A 21234-nucleotide genomic window follows, 5' to 3' on the forward strand; every position below is an offset into this window, starting at 1 on the left:
AAAACATCTTGTGTTTGTTGTTTTTTTACTTATTTTTGGAGGGGGCATTTTTTCCAGTGCACATCATATAAATGTGAGAAAACCAGGCTGCTTTTACAAGTGTCTTTACACCTGAAATTTGACTGGTAAAGGGAAGGCATCTCTATCTGAACCCTCAGATAGGCCCAAAGAAGCACAGAGAAGGCGTGAGTGAAACAAATGGAGGAGCTTCAAATGAATCCTTTTGTTGACGTGATTTACTCGAGGGCTCTGAAGCTGAGTCCAGTTTCTGGCAAAACGGGAACACAAAGCAAGGAAGGAGTTAAAAAACAAGTATCCAGAGGAGAAAAAAGCAACCCCACCCTCCCTGCTCTGCCTCTGAATGGTCTAACCCAGAAGTTCACATGGCGCCCTGCCCCCATGTGTATGTTTTCTTTGCCTTATATAGCGCAGGGTCACCCGGCTGCGGTGCCCGGCTCTAAGCGATCAGGCGCACATGCAACCTGCCTGTCTACACATCTTGTGCCTGCACATCGCTCCTGTTTTCCCAGTTCAGTTCTTAGAGGAATAAAGATGAACGGTACGATGGATGGGAACTACGACCACGGGTCCTTCATGTTTACCTCCGAGTCTGTGGGAGAGGGGCATCCTGGTGAGTGCAGGACTCCCTTTCTGTGCAGCGTTATGCAAGAAGTCTTTCATGTTTCAGTGATCATCGATGATTCTGAGGAATGTTCAGAATCCAGAGCCGAGCGCCAGTCTGTGAAGCCTCATGGCTTCATTCCTCATTCCTCTAACTCCTCCAACGTGAGGCATACTAAATGTACACTTATGGAGGGGGATTCAGCCAATTTTCATAAATTTTTCAAGTTGTGGAGCAGTTGCATGCGATGCTTCTTTGAGCAAGGAAGTTTAAACTGTAACTGATTTATGTCGATTAAACTTTAACCAAGGTTTCTGATTCAAGATTCAATACTTTATTGCCATGTAAATGGAGTTAAATTGAATTTTTTATGGTTGCTCCACCCAATTCAAAGAAAGAAAACTCATAAAATTCATAAAAGAATGCAACGGGGTGAAATCAGATGCAAGTTGAGTGCAGAATGAGAATTTGCTTTAATTCTCATTAAAATAAAGAGTGATTTCAATTGACTAGATTTGAGAAAACAAGTTTGATTAATGTGACCAATTTAGTCTAATTAACATCTGTTCATTCAGTTAGTTTGAAATGTATCTCTGTGTTATAGTCACACTATTTTGAGTGTTTTTAACATAAAACTTCATACTTTGTCATTTATAAATGATTAGACGTTTAATACCTTCTCTAATAATCAACTTAATGTGATTTCACATCTAAGATTAAACACAAAGGCTTCCATTAGATTTAGTGTCTTTGGAAAATGAATCATGGAAAAGAACAACATTACGCATCGTTAGCAAACAAACCTCGAACAATCTCTTTTTATTGTAATTCTATGTGAGATTTCACAACCTCTAAAAACGTTTTTTCTTGCATTAAATTTACAGATTAACAAAAGTTTATTAGAGCCTCCATTTCAGCAGGTTTCTATAAAGTATTTTCACTTTAAAGGTCAAACAACACATGATCTGCTGCAAAGAATGATATACACGTGAGTTTATGTTTAGAAACTTCATTTATACTCTAAAGTTAGACTACCTATTGTGCTAAATCACAGGAAAAGATAATCTCAAGGTTTCTTTAAAGATGCAGCTCAGTTCAAGTTCATTATAATCCAGTTAAATCAAATCCAGTCCAATTCATATCATGAATGGGATGGTTTAATTCAGCCTCCTGTCCTGAGTATGCATTAGGACACAGTGGAGAGGAAAACTCCCTTTTAACAGGAAGAAACCTCCAGGAGAACCAGAACCATGAAAGGCGGCCATCTGCCTCGACCAGCTGGGGGTTCAGAGGACAGGACAGAGGGGACAACAAACAGCGTAACACCAAGCCAGGGATACCTGCTGAGAGGCTGTGTTCGAAACCGCATACTTCTCCTACTACTCATACTACTCATACTAACTTTTTGAGTTAGTATGCGAGTTTGAGTAAGCGAGAAGTTCCCGGATGCATACTAGATTCTCTGAAATGTTGGGTATGCATCATGAGGTTACTACTCATACTCAAACTACCCAAGATGCAACGTAACGTGACGTCGCTGATCGTCATTTCCTGTCAAAACGGCAGTTTCAAGCTAGCTACAACGAGGGTAGGTTCACTTCCTGTTTTCAAAACAAAAGCACCAATTGTATGGTAATGGCTTTCCCTATGATAAAAGGCAACGGGTATTTTATTTTGTGAAAATAACCGGAAGTGCGTTGCTCACTGCGGCTAGCTTTAGTAGCGCCGAATTCGTGGGAACAAAATTGTAAACAGCCGATATTTTGTCAGGTTTTCAACACGTTGGGGATCTAAACGACTACTTTCTCACCTGAAAATGTTTCAAATGTTGCTAAAGTTTACAGAGTTTAGAGCTTAAGCGAAATCAGCTTCAGGCCGGCTGATTTCGGCTCGGGCAGGAGCGAAATGCATTGTGGGTAAACGCTCTGCATACTGTCTGATCGATCAGTATGCAGTATGAAAGTATGTAGTATGCGGTTTCGAACACAGCCATACACTTTAAAGCAGTTAGTAGTATATGAAACAGAATTCAGAGAACCTATCTGAGAATTCAAGCTCAGTGTTCAGTTTGTCCTATTTCATAACTTCCTATGTCGGTAGATCAAAAAAGTATTTGTATTCTAACTTCTCTGTGTGAAGTCTTCTGTTTTCCATCAGTTTTTTGAACGAGCCGAAGCTGTTTGATCAGCTTAGTCTCGGTGAATTTTTCCTTCACAAAGAACCAACGATGCACACATGCATTGGGTATGCATCATGAGGTTACTAATACTCAAACTTGCAATAACCTGCAATGATAATACATCAAAAACTCAACCTCAACTGTGTTCAGAAGCCAGTGCCAGAAGAAACCGGACTTAAAGCCTTAGAGTGTCCCAGCAGCTCTGACACAAAACCTGTGTTTGATTCAACTGAGGAGGCAAACTGTTTTTTAAGCCTGGAACGTGGACCATCCAGGACCAGCTGGACCATCCAGGACCAGCTCAGACGAGTACGATGGAGTCAAAACATTTAGAGCTTCTTTACAACGAACAATAAAACCTCAAACTGGATCCGAACAGGAAGCCAATGAAGGCTTGCAGCAATCCTGTCACTTTTAACCTCTGGGCTGACCTGTTGTTCCAGTTTGAAAGACTTATCAATGAGGTCAGCTGTAGGAAATAAGAGGACCTAGAACACTATCTGCACCATTCAGTGGGCCTAAGATGGAGCCTTGTGGTACACCACAACTGAGTGGGGCTGCTGATAGATATGTTCTAAGAGGAGAAGATAAAGAAGTTGATAGTTTTTGCTTTTTTAACGGCTGAAACCACAATCAGAAGAGTTGCTGATGACATTGTTGGACAGATATTTCAAGTTACCAGCAGGGTTTTACACAGGTTAAAGTTTTATGATGATCTACACAAGTTTAAAGGTTTTTACAGCAGAATACTCTTCAAAAACATCTTGTTTAAGAAGCAGATCATAAAGCAGGGGAATAAAACTTTGTATGATCTGGTGGAGTGCAGCATGACATACTGATATGTAATCACCCCACCAAAGTCTATTCATAGGAGCGATGCGTAGTACTCGGTGAAAGGGGATATTTCCCTGCTCTGCCCTCACCAGGAATCTGACCGCAGAAGGTCACAACTCTGCACACATGCAGATGTTGATCCTTTTAAAACTTTATTTTTCCTCCCAGATAAGATTTGTGACCAAATCAGCGATGCTGTGCTGGACGCTCATCTGAGGCAAGACCCCGAGGCTAAAGTGGCTTGTGGTGAGTAACGCTGTGTGGTTTTGTCCAGCAGAGGGAAGCAATACGCCAGTAAGAGTGAAGTGTGTTTTATTATGGCTGTGAGGAAGGAAAGGAGAAAGATGGATGTGCCAAGTTAGTGAATTAGTGGTGGGTTAACTATTTGAACGGTTTGAGGCCAGTCTTGTTTAAAGGGATCCTTAAAGGATCCTTAATTTAAGCCATTAAAAGTGCAAATGTTTGAAGATTTACCGGAATATGATAGAAAGTAATGTCATAACACATACTTTCTTTTAGCGTTACATACCTAAATCAAGTTTTAGAGATGTTTCACCTCTAATCTTTGATTGGACAGATTATAGTGGGTGAAAAAGGTGCTCTACCCAATGGTTGAGCAGGATGTTAAAGAGTTAAACCCTACATTAATAATTATTCTCTATAAAGCTATAAACCTGCACAGTTGGATGTGTTCTGGTGTTATTGGTAAGCTAGCTCTGCTCCGGTGAAGGCTGCCAGATTAAAGGGACAGTTCGCCTCTTTTGACATGAAGCTGTATGACATCCCATATCAGCAACATCGTTTATGAACATGTTCTTACCCCCTGCTGCGTCCTGTGAGCAGAGTTCCAGCCTCGTTTTGGTGTTGATGAAGGTAGTCCGGCTAGTTGGCTGGGGTTTAAAAAATAAAGCGTTTTGCTTCTCAAAACAATATGCGTTCAAAAGAGTAATACATTTGCATCACAAAATCGTTCCTTCTAAACTGACCAATACAAGACAAAGAGCCAGTATAGGGATGCAATATGACAACGAGATGAAAATGACCAACACAAGACGAAATGTAACACAAAACCAACCAAAACACAAAACATTTAACCACAAAATGACCACAAAGACAGAAAATGTGCACATTTCAACACAAAACTGTCATCCAATGCTGACAAATAGATTAAAAAAAAATCAAAACACAAGACACAAAACAACGTAGAAGAGATGAAAAAAAAAACAGATCAACATAAAGCTCGAAACAAGACGAAAAGATGCCACAAAATGACCAGTAACATGCACACAAAATGCACAACAAGAATCAACCGAGACTAAGAGGAATTACGCCGTTTCATCTGCTCGTTCAGTCAGACCTCACAATCGCTTGGCCCTATTTTCTCTCCCTTCGCGCCTGTTATGGTGTTTGCTGTTCGGTCTGCACTTCGGTCTGCACAGCAGGCAGTGATACGAAGGGAGAGAAAATAGGGCCAAGCGATTGTGAGGTCTGACTTTTTCTGGAAAACCATTTTGTGATGCAAATGTATTACTCTGTTGAACGCATATTGTTTTGAGAAACAAAACGCTTTATTTTTGAAGCCCCAGCCAACTAGCCGGACTACCTTCATCAACACCCAAACGAGGCTGGAACTCGGCTCACAGGACGCAGCAGGGGGTAAGAAGATGTTCATAAATGATGTTGCTGATATGGGATGTCATACAGCTTCATATCAAAAGAGGCGAACTATCCCTTTAAAGGTAGATGTCAGATTTTCATGAGAACTGATAAATTTAGTTTACAATTAGTGACCTGAAGTCTAACTAAAAACTTAAGGTCTAATATCAGCCACTGGCCAGTCAATGCACGGGGGGCTTATTCAGGTTCTGCATGTATACCTGGGCTGAGTTTTCAGGCTGTTCTGCCAGATTTGTGTCGGTGTGGGACCAAAGCATCTGTGTGTTGAAACAGAGACGGTGTGTAAGACGGGGATGGTGCTGCTTTGTGGAGAGATCACGTCGCGAGCGTGCGTAGACTACCAGAGAGTGGTGAGAGACGTCATCAAAGACATCGGTTATGACAACTCAAAGAAAGGTGAGTGGAAACTTAAGTTTAGGGGAGAGGGATGTCCGGGTGTCCCTCCTGGACCTGTTGCCTCCACCGAGGTAATGGAGGCTCAATTTGCCCCAGGTTAGGGTTAAGTTACACCAGCTTGGGGCAAACTGACCATCTAATTTACTCAAAATCAAACTAATATCTTACAAATAGTTAAATAGCATAAAACCAAAACTTGCCCAAATGAATTTGGGCATAATTCAGACAATGATGAAGGCAAACTCGTCCTTTTCTCACATTTGGGAACTCGCAAACAAAGCAACAAAGTTTAAAGACCATAAAAAAACGTAAAAACTAACAAGCTTACGAATTCAGGGAAATATTTAGCAGAATGTTTTACATGGTTTCATACAGTTACAAATGACCAACATGCAACATTTAAGATTTAAAAGACTTTGTTGTATTTGCACAGTTGTACACAAGCACAACCAAATTGGGTCACAGTTCTACTCCCGGTGCAAACATGTAATAAATAATAAAACAACTAAATAAGGCACTTATCAAAAAAAAAAGAAACACAATATATAAATTAAGGGACGGCAGACTGGGCTATAAACAGACGTGTGGCATATTATTAATGTGAGCACTGCACATATATATGTGTCCTGGGTCTGTCCCGGGTCTGTCCTTGGTGTGTCCTGGGTGTGTCCTGGGTGTGTCCTGGGTGTGTCCTGGGTGTGTCCTGGGTGTGTCCTGGGTATGTCCTTGGTGTGTCCCGGGTCTGTCCTTGGTGTGTCCTGGGTCTGTCCCGGGTCTGTCCTTGGTGTGTCCCGGGTGTGTCCCTCGCTCTTCCTCCTCCTAAAGTCCACGATCCCTTCCTTTGTATTGGAGGTGTTGAGGACCGAGTTCACATAAATTATTTGTCTCTTCTCTTCTCACTGTCCATTTCTTTTTGTCTGTCCAGGCTTTGACTATAAGACCTGTAACGTGCTGGTGGCCCTGGAGCAGCAGTCTCCTGACATCGCACAGGGAGTTCACATCGATCGGGGGGGCAGCGACATTGGAGCCGGAGACCAGGTCACCCAGACCCAGATGTTTAAAACTCTTATAGACGAGATTTAGTCCAATGAATTTGTCTGCAAATGTAAGAGAAGACAGCAGTTCCGTGATCTGATTTTACTCACTGGATGTGAACAGGGTCTGATGTTCGGATACGCCACAGATGAGACCGAGGAGTGCATGCCCCTCACCATCGTCCTCGCCCACAAACTCAACGCGAAGATGGCCGAACTGAGACGAAACGGGACCGTCCCCTGGCTCCGTCCAGACTCCAAGACACAGGTGGGCTCAGAGTACAACGCAGCAAACACAGATTTTCTTTTTTAAAAAAGCACAAAATGTGCAGATACTGTATATTTTCTTGCACTCTTGTTTGTAAAACAGGTCCAATTTAGTATGTTTCATCTAAATAAAGCAGAGATCCTCATTGGGCAGCTCCTCAAGCTTTAATTGGCGGCTCGCACTCGCATAGTAGCTTATAACAATATGGTAACAATAACAATATTTTTTGTCAAATAACATACAGCGAATACTGCACAGTATTAAGTATTTTTATTAAGTACTAATTAAGGCTTAATGGTGTTTCCTAAAGGGGGCACACTGTTAAACCTGGCAACGCAGCCCGCTTAAAGGCCTACAGAAAGCTGACACTACACCCAATAAATAATGATAATACCTACACAGAGGAACAATAATGATCATTGGACTCTACACCAAAACATTTCATAAACGCATGAAATTAGCGATTTTGAATTTGCCGCCTGGAAATCCTTCCTGGAATTCCAGACTGGGGGCGGGGCTTCCGTGTGACGTCACAGGTGCCATGGGTTTTCCTGGCTGCCGCTATCATAGTATGCTTGTTGAGTGGTGAAGGCAATAAAACGTTGGGTTCAGTGCAGTTTTTATTGCAAGTAGATGTACGAAGTGCTGTGGGTGCATGTGTTGCCCTCAGCAGCAGCAGCTCACACCACCGGGGACAGAGGAAGCAGAGAGACCCGCGGTCTTGTGTCTGTGCCTCCCTGTCCGCCTGCCTCCTCTCTGGTGAAATCAGCCGGAGCCATCCCGCCGTGTTCAGCTCCCTGCGGTGCGGACGCTCAGGGGGAATCCACCTGGCGGAGAGCGGACACACCGCGGGATGGTTGCCCTGAAATCAGCCGGAAGAGCCGGCAGAGTCGGGGCTCTTGATGATCGCTCTGCTGAGATTTCCACTCTCCACCTGGCAGAGTGTGTTCGCTCTCCGCCAGGTGGATTCCTGTCAGACCGCAGGTCTCTCTGCTTCCTCTGTCCCCGGTGGTGTGAGCTGCTGCTGCTGAGGGCCACACACGCACCCACAGCACTTCGTACATCTACTCGCAATAAAAATTGCACTGAACCCAACGTTTTATATTTCCAAGCGACGTCCCGCAGCACACATCGAAATTTGCCGTGAAGAAGCTGTCCAGATCTGGCAAACTGCTGGCTTCGCTGCTAGAACTACTGGGGGTTGTTCCAGCAGCTGGCACTCGCGACGTCACGCACCTGTCGTTCCAGTTTGCCAAATTCGAGTCAAATGTGGTGATAGTTTATTGGGCCTAATCAGGACTATCCAGGGGCCTAAAATTATTTTAAAATCAAAAAAAAATTCCATGGTATATAAGGAATCGATCTGCTATTTCAGTTTTGTGCAAAAAAAATCACCTTTCTGTAGGCCTTTAAACCACCGTCACACTTGACCGCAGTGCACGCTAGCTCCTTTAGCCAGCGCGAGATGCAGGCACAATGGATCGGTTTTTAATTAAAAAAGGGCAAAAACCAGCACAAAAACCATGCTCATCCTGAATGTCTCACTATGATTACAACAACAAACTACAAATACAACATGAAGAAAGTCAAGGACATGCACGCCAGCTTCCGCTCATCCCAGTATTAAGGTAAATGTGGTCTGAATTGAAAATGTATTGGCTGTGTTGTTTCCTTTTTTGTGGGATGTTTCATATGTAGAAATACATATTTGCAAAAAGGGGACTTTAGTATGTTGTGGTAAAAGTGGCTCTTCCCTTGATTTTGCTGCCAATGTGGCTCTTGTGAAAAAAATAGTGAGTATCACGTAAATAAACTGGACTATAGATGCATCTCAGCTGGTTAATGCATCACCATGGAGTACATATGGCTGCAGATTTATCATATTAAAGGCAACACTTTGTGTTTGTTTTCATCGGCGTCCTTTGCTGGAAGAGGAAGTCCAGTCAGCAAAGTTGGAACTGAATATTTCACTCAGTAGAAAAGTAGGTCGGTGTTGGTCACCTTCAGAATGTGCTTACCAGCAGACACAACCAGTGCACGCTGGTATGCAACATCTGAGCTGGGAGACTCCTTCCCTCCAACACTTCTGCGGTGTCAGTTTGCACCGATGCTTTGAGCTCGCAGCACACGCGACACTCCCAGAAGCTCGAAAATGACATTTAAGACGGATATTTTGAGCTTGAATTATACGCTGAGAATCTGTTTCCTTGTGCAGGTGACGGTTCATTACGCGCAGGAGAACGGCGCTGTGATCCCAAAGAGAGTCCACACTGTGGTGATCTCAGTGCAGCACGATGACGACGTGAGCCTGGAGGAGCAGAAGAAGGTCCTGAAGGAGGAGGTCATCAAAGCTGTGGTCCCTGCAAGATATCTGGACGAGAACACCGTCTATCACCTGCAGCCCAGCGGGCGCTTTGTGATCGGCGGCCCGCAGGCAAGTCCCACAGATGTCAAAGATCCAGTAACGGCTTATATATGTCCAGGTTTTCCTCCATGTTTGTTCTCTTTAAAGACGATTTCTGCCCCTGAGGATGAAAACACACCTTTGCACAAAGATGTGATGACACAAGCTTTGTTTTTCATGGTTTAGTTCCCTTAATAGTGTTTAAACGTCAGTATTTAGTCGACTGATATTGAGTGCGTTGTTTGAATAATTTAATTTGTTTGAATCTATAAAGTAGGGCTAGGCAACGTATAAAATGTTTAATCTAATTAATCACGATTAATCGCATTTGTGCGCAAAATCCAAAAATGAATCCAAAAGTAGTGTACAGCTTTTAGCATTTAGTTTTATTTTAAATGTGCTGCCATATGAATGAAAGTGCCATAACATTTGTTGTGCAAACACACTTTTAACATCAGCATCTTTCTGTAGTTTTTATGTAGAAGCCTCGCTCCACTGTCTGTTTCCTTGAATGACTTGCTGCTATCAGTTGTGTGTTTTGCCTTTAAGTGATATTTTAGACTGGAACTACTACGCTGAGAAGACAATTCAACTTGGCAGTGTTTACAGATGACTTTGGTTCTGTCGACTCCGCCGTCTGGAAGAACTTTAAAATGAAAATGGCCGAGTAAAAGTTCCGTAACCTTCTCCATGTTTGGTGGATCCACCGATTACTTTCTTTTCCTGTTCCACAGCAGACAGCAACAGACTTTTCCAATAATAAAATAAATAATAAAAACCCGGTTCAAGTCCCGCATCGGACGGCCCTGTGCTGCGTGTCGTTCCCCCTCTCTCTGCCCCCTGCTTCCTGTCTCTCTGAACATTTTCCTGTCCATTAAAGGCACAAAAGCCCCAAAAACTGTTGTTTTTTTTTTATTTAAAAAGAAAAAAAAAAAAACGTGCGTTAATGCGCGATAAAATATTTATCAACGTTGAATAATTAATGCGTTAACGCGATAATAACGAGTTGCCCAGCCCTACTTTAAATATTTGTCATTTTCAAGAATCTCAAATAAACCGATTTTCTCTGTTTTATCCTTGTAAACTGAACATTTAATCTCATTCAAATCGAAACATCTCTCATTTTTATCGGGAGAATGGAGTCTAAAAAGGTCGATATTTAAGTCTGTGTGTGTCTTCTCCATCAGGGCGATGCAGGAGTGACGGGCAGAAAGATCATCGTCGATACGTATGGCGGCTGGGGGGCCCACGGGGGCGGCGCTTTCTCTGGGAAGGACTACACGAAGGTGGACCGCTCGGCTGCCTACGCTGCCCGCTGGGTGGCCAAGTCTCTGGTGACGTCCAAGCTGTGCAGGAGGGTGCTGGTGCAGGTGGGTTCGCCTCCAGCTGGGATCCTTTATTTCAGTTTCATCTCTGAAATGTAGTAAATCTTCACCAGAGAAACTGATATTTCTGATGAGACATTAATGTTTAATTATTAAACATTAAACTCATTAATGAGCTTGAATAGGAGCAGTTTCAGGCCTCATCTGAAAGGCTTCTTCAGTTGTTCAGAAACTTGTTGGTCGTTTTGGCTAATAAATAGTATGTGTGTACGATACTTAGAAGCTGAAACTCCTCAATAACCGGTTTAGAATTCAAATCAAATTTATTTGTAGCACATTTCATGTACAAAACAATTCAAAGTGCTTTACATAAAATAAAAGCATTGCAGCAGGGAGTGTAAGAAGCATTAAAAATACATAAAAGAATATAAAGAGAAACAAATAAAATAATTTAAATGAATTTTAAAAAAAGCAACAGTCCAGATAAATTAAAAATAAAAAAAAATAAAAGATATCGTGCAGATTTCATGCATGAAAAAAGAAATGTTTTTAACCTGGATTTAAAAATGTCTCCATTTGGTGAAAGAAGCCTTTAAGATGAGAGCTGAAACGTCATTTTTCATTGATAAATACACCTACTTTAGTGTTTTCATTGCCACAAATCATCAACAGAGCATCACTATAGCTGTAAACGGTGATTAAAATGCCAGTTTGTAACTTAAAAGCATTCAGCAGCTACATAGATGCCCGGTAGAAGGCGGGTTAGAATCAACAACAAACAAAAACTCAGTAACAACATGCAGCAGGATATAAAATATATATATATAAAAATGTGCAAACAGTTCTGATATGCATGTGAATATGGGTTTAATGCTTATCCTCCCTGGCCACCCAGTGGGGAGTTATAGAGTCTTATGGCCAGGGGGATAAAAGAGTCATTTAGTCTGTTTGTGGAGCAGCTCCGGGACAGCAGCAAAAGTCTGACCTTGAACTTATTAGGGCATGGATGGCTTTCTCTTCAAAAATATTTTTACTGAATTTTCCTTATCAACAACAATGTGAGGGCACATCCAGCATAAAGAATAGAAGTAATAATAAATAAATAAAGTAAAAACAAAACAAACACCTTGGGTATACAGACAGTAAAATAAAAATGAAACAAACCCCTTGGGTACGCAGGTGGTAAAATAAAATAAACAACACAAACCCCTTGGGTATATAGAAAGTAAATTAAAAATAAAAACACCTTGGGTGTTTAGAAAGTAAAATAAAATAATACAAAACAAACACCTTGGGTATATAGATAGTAATATGGATGGCTTTCTCAAGGTCATGACGACTTAAAAACATTTTAACTAAGAAAAAAGACCCGGTGTCTGATTCCAGGTGGCGTATGCGATGGGATGGGGGCCCACCCTCTGTCCATCTCCCTTCGAGCTTCTTATTCTTCTTTAGGATCTGCAGAAGTCCCAAAGATTAACAGATTTCAGCAAATAAATGCTGAAATTCAAATTTTCTTTCCACTAAAATATGCAACGTGAGCTAAATATCTCGTTTCTGCACACAAAATGTGACTTTTCCATCGGATAAAACAATACGTGGCCTTGAAACTTCACAGATTGACACAGACATTTGTCATAGAGCAGCAGAAATAACAATATCTGGAATTAATTAAAGTTTTTTAACTAAAGGTTAAAAAGTACCCGTCTGATTCCAGGTGGCGTATGCGATCGGAGTGGCCCACCCTCTGTCCATCTCCCTGTTTACGTACGGCTCCTCTCAGATGAGCGAGAAGGAGCTGCTGCAGATCGTCAACAGAAACTTCGACCTCAGACCCGGCGTCATCGTCAGGTCAGGATCATCAGACTCTTCCTGCGTCTGCTTTTTAAGCTTTTTATAGACGAGCGGTATTACTGAGCTTCACGGTAATGTTCGACCCATACACATGAAGGCTTGTGATTGTGCTGCAGTGACCTGGACCTAAAGAGACCAATCTACCAGAAGACGGCCTGCTATGGACACTTCGGCAGGAAGGAGTTCCCCTGGGAGGTCCCGAAGAACCTGAACGTTTAGTGTGTATGTGAGTAGAGTGTGAGTGGTTTATAGATGCACACATAGCTGTTGCCATGCGCCTGTAATCTAGAGGGGTCCGGGTGGGGTCTCAGTTCTTTCCGGTCATCTGAGATGGTTTTATAATCTGACACACCAGATGGCTTCTTACATAAAACTGATTTTACAAAAAGGAACTCAGCTGCTACGAAAGATGAGGGGTTTCCTAACCCCTGCATGGCAACTAAGAACAGATAGTTTCACACTTTAACTGGTTAATCTGTCCAGTATAAAAGCGAATGACCAATGAGAGCCATGCGTGTGTTCCTGAAGACAATCATGGGCCTTTTATAATGTCTTAAAACCAATCAAAATGATCGTTATTATGTGTAATCATTGTGTAATGATTCATTGCTACAAGTCAGAATCCACTTTTTAATTTTCAAAGGTGCAATTACATCCATGGATCAAATAAAATGTACCATAAACTGGCCCAATTCTGCTTTTAATCCCGTTGACTGATCAGACGCAGATCATCGCTATGGAAACGCTTGAACTTAATCCAAAACTCAACGAGTTCAAATGGAATTACGGCATCTACAAATGACTTGTTTTCACGTATAATTATTATGAATATAAACATGAAAGTAATTACATTAAGTGCACCTGACACTGTTGAATCGAATGGAACATTTCCAGCACCAACTTTCCTGCAGGTGTCAGTAAAATGCTGAATTTTGTGGTGAAAATCAAACCTGAATTGTGCCCTTCTTTAAAATGTTGTTCGTTTACTCTCAAAGTTCAGGTTCAAGGTGAAAATGCTGGAAAAGTTGGAGCTTCTTGTTCTTCTTTAGGACCTGCAGAAGTAACAGTGAAGCAAACACGGGACGTGAACTAAGAAAGGATACAGAAGTCCCAAAGATTATCAAATTTCAGCAAATAAATGCTGAAATTCACATTTTCTTTCCACTAAAATATGCAACGTGAGCTAAATATCTCGTTTCTACACACAAAATGTGACTTTTCTATCGGATAAAACAATACGTGGCCTTGAAACTTCACAGATTGACACAAACATTTGTCATAGAGCAGCAGAAATAACAATATCTGGTTTTTAACTAAAGGTTAAATCACTTGTGTGTTTTACAGTGCTTTATAGTCTCAATCTCATTTTAACCAAAATAAAACAAGGTTTTATTGAGCTGAAAAACACGATGAGCTGTGAACAGAGGCATTAAGATGTGAAGGTTTTTAATTCATTTGTGAATCGATGCAGACAAATGCAGCAGTGCAAAGATAACTGTTGGGTGTGTATATTCTTTATCTTTTTGTTTTCAGTTAGAAATAAGCACGAGTTTCCTGTACTCGAGGTTTAATTAGCAGTTCTTCAGTTTTCTCATATTTGGCATAAAACTGTGTGAAAAACCTGTGTTTGTCTATAAATGAGCTGTAAAAACGCCGAACGTCCCATTCTGTCTTTTCAAAATGAGAAAAATCCACTTTTGTTTGTCTCCATTTGTTTTATTTTTTTGCTCTTTGTTTGAGTTACAGATTTATTTTCTTATAAAAGTGTTATTCTTATACGATCAAATACAGCATTTCCTCTATAGTTTGGTCCCACTGAGGCTGTAAAAAAGCCTCTTTCAAAGGAAAAGAGCTGAAAGAACACACCAAAAAATATATCAGAACTGAGCTTATGTGCAAAATATGAGGCAACATGTTACAGCGTTCATAGCAACATGAAATGCACGATAGTTAAGCTGTTCGTATGATAATGACGGATACTTCTGCCATGATTTTGGGTGGAAAAAGACACTAAAGATGAGAAATTATTCTCGGCACACTGCAACGTTCACCCATTTACAGAAGCCCAGAGCGGACATGGTACACATAAACTTTTTTTTAATGGTTTTCTCGAGTTAGTTTACCGAGGCCACTTTTTCTCCCCAGTTCGCCCCTGTTTATGTGTTTATATGTATTTCTGGCAAAGGTTTTTACCCATCTTTACCCCCCTTTCCTTGAAAACTAAATAAAGTAGCCTATGAATCAAACATGGAATGTGGAGCGTTTGTGAAAATGCACAAAGCAAATCCCGCTGGTGTGACGAGCAGAGATGGGACCAAGTCACACATGTGCAAGTCTCAAGTCTTAGCTTTCAAGTCCCAAGTATTTTTTTCTTGGTCAGGTCAAAGTCAAGTCACCTTATTGTTGCAATTTTACCTGCAGAATCTGATCTTAATAAAGTGAAAACACAAAGATATAAGTAACTATCAGTAAACATCATTGGCCAATGTGTCCAACCTGTCCACCCCGTATCATATCAAGCTAACGTTAGCTAACTACCGGCTAGGCTACCAGGATAATATTAGCTAATTTAACGAGCACTTACTGGTCAGAATGGATCTTCAAATGACGAACAAAGTTGGAAGTTATGCTAGATGCTTAACACTCAAGTCATTCAAGTCATCGTCTCAAGTCAAGTCAAGTGCCGAGTCTTTAACTTCCAAGTCCGAGTCGAGTCTCAAGTCTTTTATTTTTTGTCAAGTCAAGTCGACTCGAGTCCAAGTCACAGTGACTTGAGTCCCCGTCTCTGCTATCCACGTCCGCTGCAGTCGAGCCAGCCGTCTCCTTAAAGTACGCGGGCTGATATGAAAGTTATCGCTACGAGACAAACAAACTGCGAACACATATAAACAGGGGCGGACTGGGGAGAAAAAGTGGCCTCGAAAACCATCGGTAAATTATCTGGAGAAAACCTTTAAAAAAAAGTTTATACGCACCACGTCCGCTCTGGGCTTCCGTACCTATTGCTGAAGCTTTTTGGGAAAACTTCCCCCGCACGGCTGAAGGAAAGCGTGAAAGCTGGTGATGTCAGAAAACTTCCTGAGTAAAAACGATGTGAGATCGTCTCTGTGACGGCGCCTCAGTGAGGATCTGAGCTCAGGCGCTCTGTTAGAGGAAAGGCTGTGACTCAAAGACGCTCTAACCAAACAGCGAAGGCACCTGAGTGCACCTGCAGCTCATTGCTGGCCTCCGTGTTCACAAAGGCACTTTCTGCAGTGTCGCTGTACTTTGACAGAAGTCTGAGTTCTGGTGCCGTGGCTGCAGCTTCCCGTCCAGCAACGAGTTCCACCTCAGCTACAGGATGGTCAAACCCTCCGGCTGAGGTTGGTGGGCTCCTCCACCAACCTCGGCCTTGTGGTCGGAGGTGGAGAAGCTGTGCATTCCCCCTCCCCTGGAGAGCACCATCAGCGTGTCCCCCGACATCCCCCCGAACTCGAAGGCAAATGTCCCGTAGAAAAGCATGATGAGCATGCAGTAGATCCACTCAAAGATGGCGGAGGTGTGCTGCAGGGCGAAGCTCTCCTGGCCGAAGAAAACTCCGCCCGGTGACCAGAGGTTAAGAAGGACAACGGCCGAACAGCAGGAAGGTCATGAAAACAAACAGCCGTGAGTCCATGCATGCACAGATTTACTCTTTGTAATTAAAAAAAGGTGAAAGTTGACATAAAAAAGTCTAAACTGGCTCATCACAACGGTTCCAATCAGAAGCCCATTTGGCCTCCTGACTCTGTGGTGTGAATGTTTGAGTGTTTTCTTGTTTTGTCGTTTCTTTCCAACAGGTTATGTTTTGTAATTGTTTTCCTCTGAATAGGGCCTCAGTGATTAGTAGAATTCAAAAATTATATTTTAAGTAGGGCTGGGCGAGTTAACTCATTATTATCGCTTTAACTCGTGAATTATTTAACATCGATAAATATTTTATCGCGCATTAACGCAGGTTTTTTATTTTTTAGGGCTTTTGTGCCTTTTAATGGATAGGAAAGTTCAGAGAGACAGGAAGCAGGGGGCAGAGAGAGGGGGAACAACATGCAGCAGAGGGCCACCCGATACGGGACTCGAACCGAGTCCAGCTGCAGCGAGGACTATAGCCTCTGTACATGGGGCGCCTGCTCAACCCACTATGCCACAGACCACCCCTGTTTTATTATTTATTTTATTTTGTAAAAGTCTGTTGCTCACAGGCTTTTATTTTGTAAAAGTCTGCTGCTGCCTGCTGTGGAACAGGAAAAGAAAGTAATCGGCGGATCCACCAAACATGGAGAAGGGTACGGAACTTTTACTCGACCATTTTCATTTTAAAGTTCTTCCAGACGGCGGAGTCGACAGAACCAAAGTCATCTGTAAACACTGCCAAGTTGAATTGTCTTCTCAGCGTAGTAGTTCCAGTCTAAAATATCACTTAAAGGCAAAACACACAACTGATAGCAGCAAGTCATTCAAGGAAACAGACAGTGGAGCGAGGCTTCTACATAAAAACTACAGAAAGATGCTGATGTTAAAAGTGTGTTTGCACAACAAATGTTATGGCACTTTCATTCATATGGCAGCACATTTAAAATTAAGCTAAATGCTAATAGCTATACGCTACTTTTGGATTCATTTTTGGATTCTGCGTACAAATGAGATTAATCGTGATTAATCAGGGAAATCATGTGATTAATTAGATTAAAGATTTTAATCGTTGCCCAGCCCTAATTTTTAGTGTAAGAACGGAAAGCGACTGTATTTATGTATCACACACGTGTAGAACAGTTTGTTCTCCAGCAGGAGGCGATATAACACAATTAGTCTCATCGCCTCTAAAAACAATGGAGCGTCTCACTTTGAGAGCTGGTGACCAACAGTGTGTAAAGCAAAGACATGTTCTATCGAAAAGAATGAAAAATATGAATGATAATGAAGATATGAATGAATTATTTTTGTCTTAGATCAGATCTGTTCATATATTATATCCAAATGGTCACAGAACTGGAACCATTTCAGCTCCTTCTCCTCAGCTGGGTCTGTTCTGGTTTCTATAGGAACACATCTGACGGAGGTGTTTGGTGGTCGGTGGCTCCGCCCCTTGTCATGTTGTCACGGCTGAAATGTTTACTCATACGGCACGGACACAACCGGCGCGTGTTCATCTCAAATTGATTGATTGATCGTTTTTATTTAGTCATTTATTATCATTATTATTATTTAGTAGTAGTATTTTTATTAGAATTGGTATTATTATTGTTGTTAATATACAATCATAAATCCTAATAATTTTTTGAGCTACTTGACTAATTTGAATTTCCCCCATTGGGGATGAATAAAGTATTTTTCTATTCTATTCTTGACTATCAGTGATCAGCTTGGTGTATAATCCCCTGGTTTGGCCTTAAAACAGCTTCCTACCAGCTTTATTTTAGTCTGAAGTTCTGATGTTTAATCTCTCGACCAGTAGAAGACGCACAACCAACTCATGGAGTCCAATGATTTCAGGAGAAATTTCAGGTTTGACTACAGACACAGCAACAAGAGTAGAAAGAAGCAACCAGCCCAAAGGATACTCAGCACCAGGGCGATCAGTGCCAGCAGCGCCATCCCCACTCGTATGTGACCTATCCGGTACTCCTCCTGGGTTTTGGCCAGTCTGTAGGTCAGAGCCGACTGAAGACACACAAACAGCATGCTGGACGGGAAGGCCACTCCAGCCCCGACGTAGTGGAGGACTTTGGCGAAATCCACCTAGGAAACACCAAAAAATATCACGCACAACAGCATCAAACGTTGCCCAATACATACAGGATGCTGTAACAAATGGATGCCCAGAGGCTGAATCCCCAAGTAACCAGGGGTCTGCCTCAAGCAGGTCAGTTTTCACAAAACTGAAGAAACATCCCGAGTGGATCGAAACAAAATCGACTCCTGCAGACATTCATGGTTCACAAATGACGTTCACAAATCAAGTCCAGCCACCAAGGTTACATTTTCCTGCTACATAAAACCTTTTTAAAACCTTTTTTTTCCCCACATAACTACATATTTTATTTGTTTTCCAATGAAATTTGGTTCAAAAGTCACTGATTCTTTGTTCATTATACAAAAATAATTACATTCCCATCAGCTATGCTAATGCTTGGTATTCAGGCTGATTAGCAAATGTTACATGCTAGCATGCAAAACTTAGCACTGAGTGTTATTGGCTATTAATAGATAAAACAATCCTCAATCAGCAGTGTTTCCAAAAGTCTTTGTTTTAGGAGTTATTAAAAATGCTGGAATAGTGTAAATTCATACCAAGATGAAGAGCACAGTGAACTTTGCACATGCTAAACAATTAGCGTGCACATGCTAGCATGTTTAATTTAGTGAAACACAGCTTCTCAGCGCTGTCAGTTTGGCTGTTCAATGTTCTGTTTTCACCACTGAGATATTCATTCTGAACAATTTGTGTTGATTTGTTTCTTGTCTGACCAAAATACCCGTCTCGCTTTGCTAAACATTGATTTGTGGGTGATGAAAGGTGGTATTCTGCCACATTATGTGCTGTAATATATCTTCACAGTCATTTTCTACCAAATAAATGACTTTTAGCACCCTCAAAGACAAATTTAGTCTTCAGTTGATATATAAAAAAAGAGATGGAAGTGGAAATAATCTCTTTCCTGGTGAGGGCAAGATAACCAACAAAACCAAGCTGATGGAAACACAAACACTGGGGTCATCCTGACCCAACACTGGCACACTTTAGAAAACAAATGGCAACCACCGGGAAACTGTAATGATACTTATTTACAAAGGCAACCAAATACACTCTAAAATCATCTGTGATGCTGAGAGGGATGACAGTGTCAGCTTGAACTCAGTAATGAGATAATATCACTGTGGACTCATTCAGTTTTAGCCTCCAAAACAGAGGAAGTTCATCTTACCTGTATTCATGATTATTATCATATTTCCTGTGATCTGTCTGCAAGACGCTACACAAACGCACACATTTTCAAACGCAGCAGCTACTATGAGGACAAAGCTATTCAAACAGTTTAATTACAGGGAAGAGACACAGAGAACAAGCAGTCAGCCTGAGTTATGTTCTTATCCTGCAAAGCACCTGAGAGCTCCGTAAAAATGATGAGCTTTTCTGCTGTCAAAAGGCTCAGTTTGTACAGCTTTTAAATTACACACTTCATGTAATTCATGTGAAGTAATGTGCTGGTGAGGGTCTTTTGATGACCATTATTCTGAGACTCTGCTGTCACACTTGGGCTACAGCAGTAAGTAAGTCTGAAAACATTGTCATTTTTGTTGGTAATTTTGCCTTTTACAATGTAAAACTAGGGCTGGGCAACGATTAAAGTTTTTAATCTAATTAATCACATGATTTCCCTGATTAATCACGATTAATCGCATTTGTACGCAGAATCCAAAAATGAATCCAAAAGTAGTGTATAGCTTTTAGCATTTAGTTTTATTTTAAATGTGCTGCCATATGAATGAAAGTGCCATAACATTTGTTGTGCAAACACACTTTTAACATCAGCATCTTTCTGTAGTTTTTATGTAGAAGTCTCGCTCCACTGTCTGTTTCCTTGAATGACTTGCTGCTATCAGTTGTGTGTTTTGCCTTTAAGTGATATTTTAGACTGGAACTACTACGCTGAGAAGACAATTCAACTTGGCAGAGTTTACAGATGACTTTGGTTCTGTCGACTCCGCCGTCTGGAAGAACTTTAAAATGAAAATGGCCGAGTAAAAGTTCCGTACCCTTCTCCATGTTTGGTGGATCCGCCGATTACTTTCTTTTCCGATTCCACAGCAGACAGCAGCAGACTTTTACAAAATAAAAGCCTGTGAGCAACAGACTTTTACAAAATAAAAGCCTGTGAGCAACATACTTTTAGAATAATAAAATAAGTAATAAAACAGGCTATAGTCCTCGCTGTAGCTGGACTCGGTTCAAGTCCCCCATCGGACGGCCCTGTGCTGCATGTTGTTCCCCCTCTCTCTGCCCCCTGCTTCCTGTCTCTCTAAATTTTTTAATTAAAAAAAAACAAAAACCTGCGTTAATGAACGAGTTAACTCACTCAGCCCTATGTAAAACTTAATACTAATACCACTCAGAATCTCTTCAGCTGTGACTGAACGTTCTGCTTTGTAGGACCTCGTTTTACTGCATTTTAATTAATTTGCTTACTTTACGGATCAAAAAAAGGTTGAGGGGTCAGCAGCAGTGTAGGCGGATCGTATTAGTAGCCTTCTCACATGCTTTTTGACATCATGTGTGACCAGGTCAGGACCAAGGAGAATATTTAATTCTATATCATAAATAAAGTGGCAGCCGGGCAACATAATCTTGTCATTCATCAAGTCTCTTATCTATGAGATTTATCTCCTACTGTTAAAGCCACTTTTAATTATCTGGATACACATGATGGCCAACATCTGGCAGGCAGAACAAGTAACTTAAGTAGGGGATAAATGTTAGTTCAGAGTTGGCCGACGTACATTTGCCAGGGTTCAAAGATTAGGTCTGCAACTTGGCTAAATTCAGGTCACCATACGTTGTCATTAGTAGGTCTGAAGGGATCTAAATTGGCCCACGACACCAAAATGTCCCAATCTGAGCAGC

General features: G+C 41.5%; 2 protein-coding genes across 2 annotated transcripts in view; one reads left to right on the forward strand and one right to left on the reverse strand.

The window, feature by feature from the left end:
• The first annotated feature begins 481 nt into the window (after positions 1 to 481).
• On the forward strand, positions 482 to 14085 carry LOC142373764 (S-adenosylmethionine synthase-like). The gene is made up of 9 exons (XM_075457138.1): positions 482 to 631; positions 3804 to 3881; positions 5586 to 5708; positions 6634 to 6746; positions 6867 to 7010; positions 9226 to 9444; positions 10602 to 10784; positions 12457 to 12590; positions 12710 to 14085. Exons 1-9 carry the CDS (start codon positions 553 to 555, stop codon positions 12810 to 12812), a joined length of 1176 nt encoding a protein of 391 aa, XP_075313253.1. The 5' UTR covers positions 482 to 552; the 3' UTR covers positions 12813 to 14085.
• A 1108-nt stretch (positions 14086 to 15193) lies between these two features.
• Positions 15194 to 21234, reverse strand: part of LOC142373973 (transmembrane protein 150A-like) — a 38309-nt gene continuing 32268 nt past the window's right edge. Inside the window, exons 7-8 of the mRNA XM_075457459.1 lie at positions 18158 to 18350; positions 15194 to 16168 (exon numbers count right to left, since the gene is read on the reverse strand). Coding sequence (XP_075313574.1) covers positions 15927 to 16168; positions 18158 to 18350 — 435 coding nt within the window. The 3' untranslated portion in view covers positions 15194 to 15926. The remainder of the gene's footprint in view (positions 16169 to 18157; positions 18351 to 21234) is intronic.

This window comes from Odontesthes bonariensis, chromosome 23 (assembly GCF_027942865.1).
Source record: "Odontesthes bonariensis isolate fOdoBon6 chromosome 23, fOdoBon6.hap1, whole genome shotgun sequence".
NCBI classification, from domain to species: Eukaryota; Metazoa; Chordata; class Actinopteri; order Atheriniformes; family Atherinopsidae; genus Odontesthes; species Odontesthes bonariensis.

Coding starts and splice junctions, on each gene's coding strand:
- LOC142373764 (XM_075457138.1), top strand. CDS start 553: ATGAACGGTACGATGGATGGGAACTACGACCACGGGTCCTTCATGTTT. Junction 6,747..6,866: donor ACATTGGAGCCGGAGACCAG/GTCACCCAGACC, acceptor GGATGTGAACAG/GGTCTGATGTTCGGATACGC. Junction 12,591..12,709: donor AGACCCGGCGTCATCGTCAG/GTCAGGATCATC, acceptor ATTGTGCTGCAG/TGACCTGGACCTAAAGAGAC.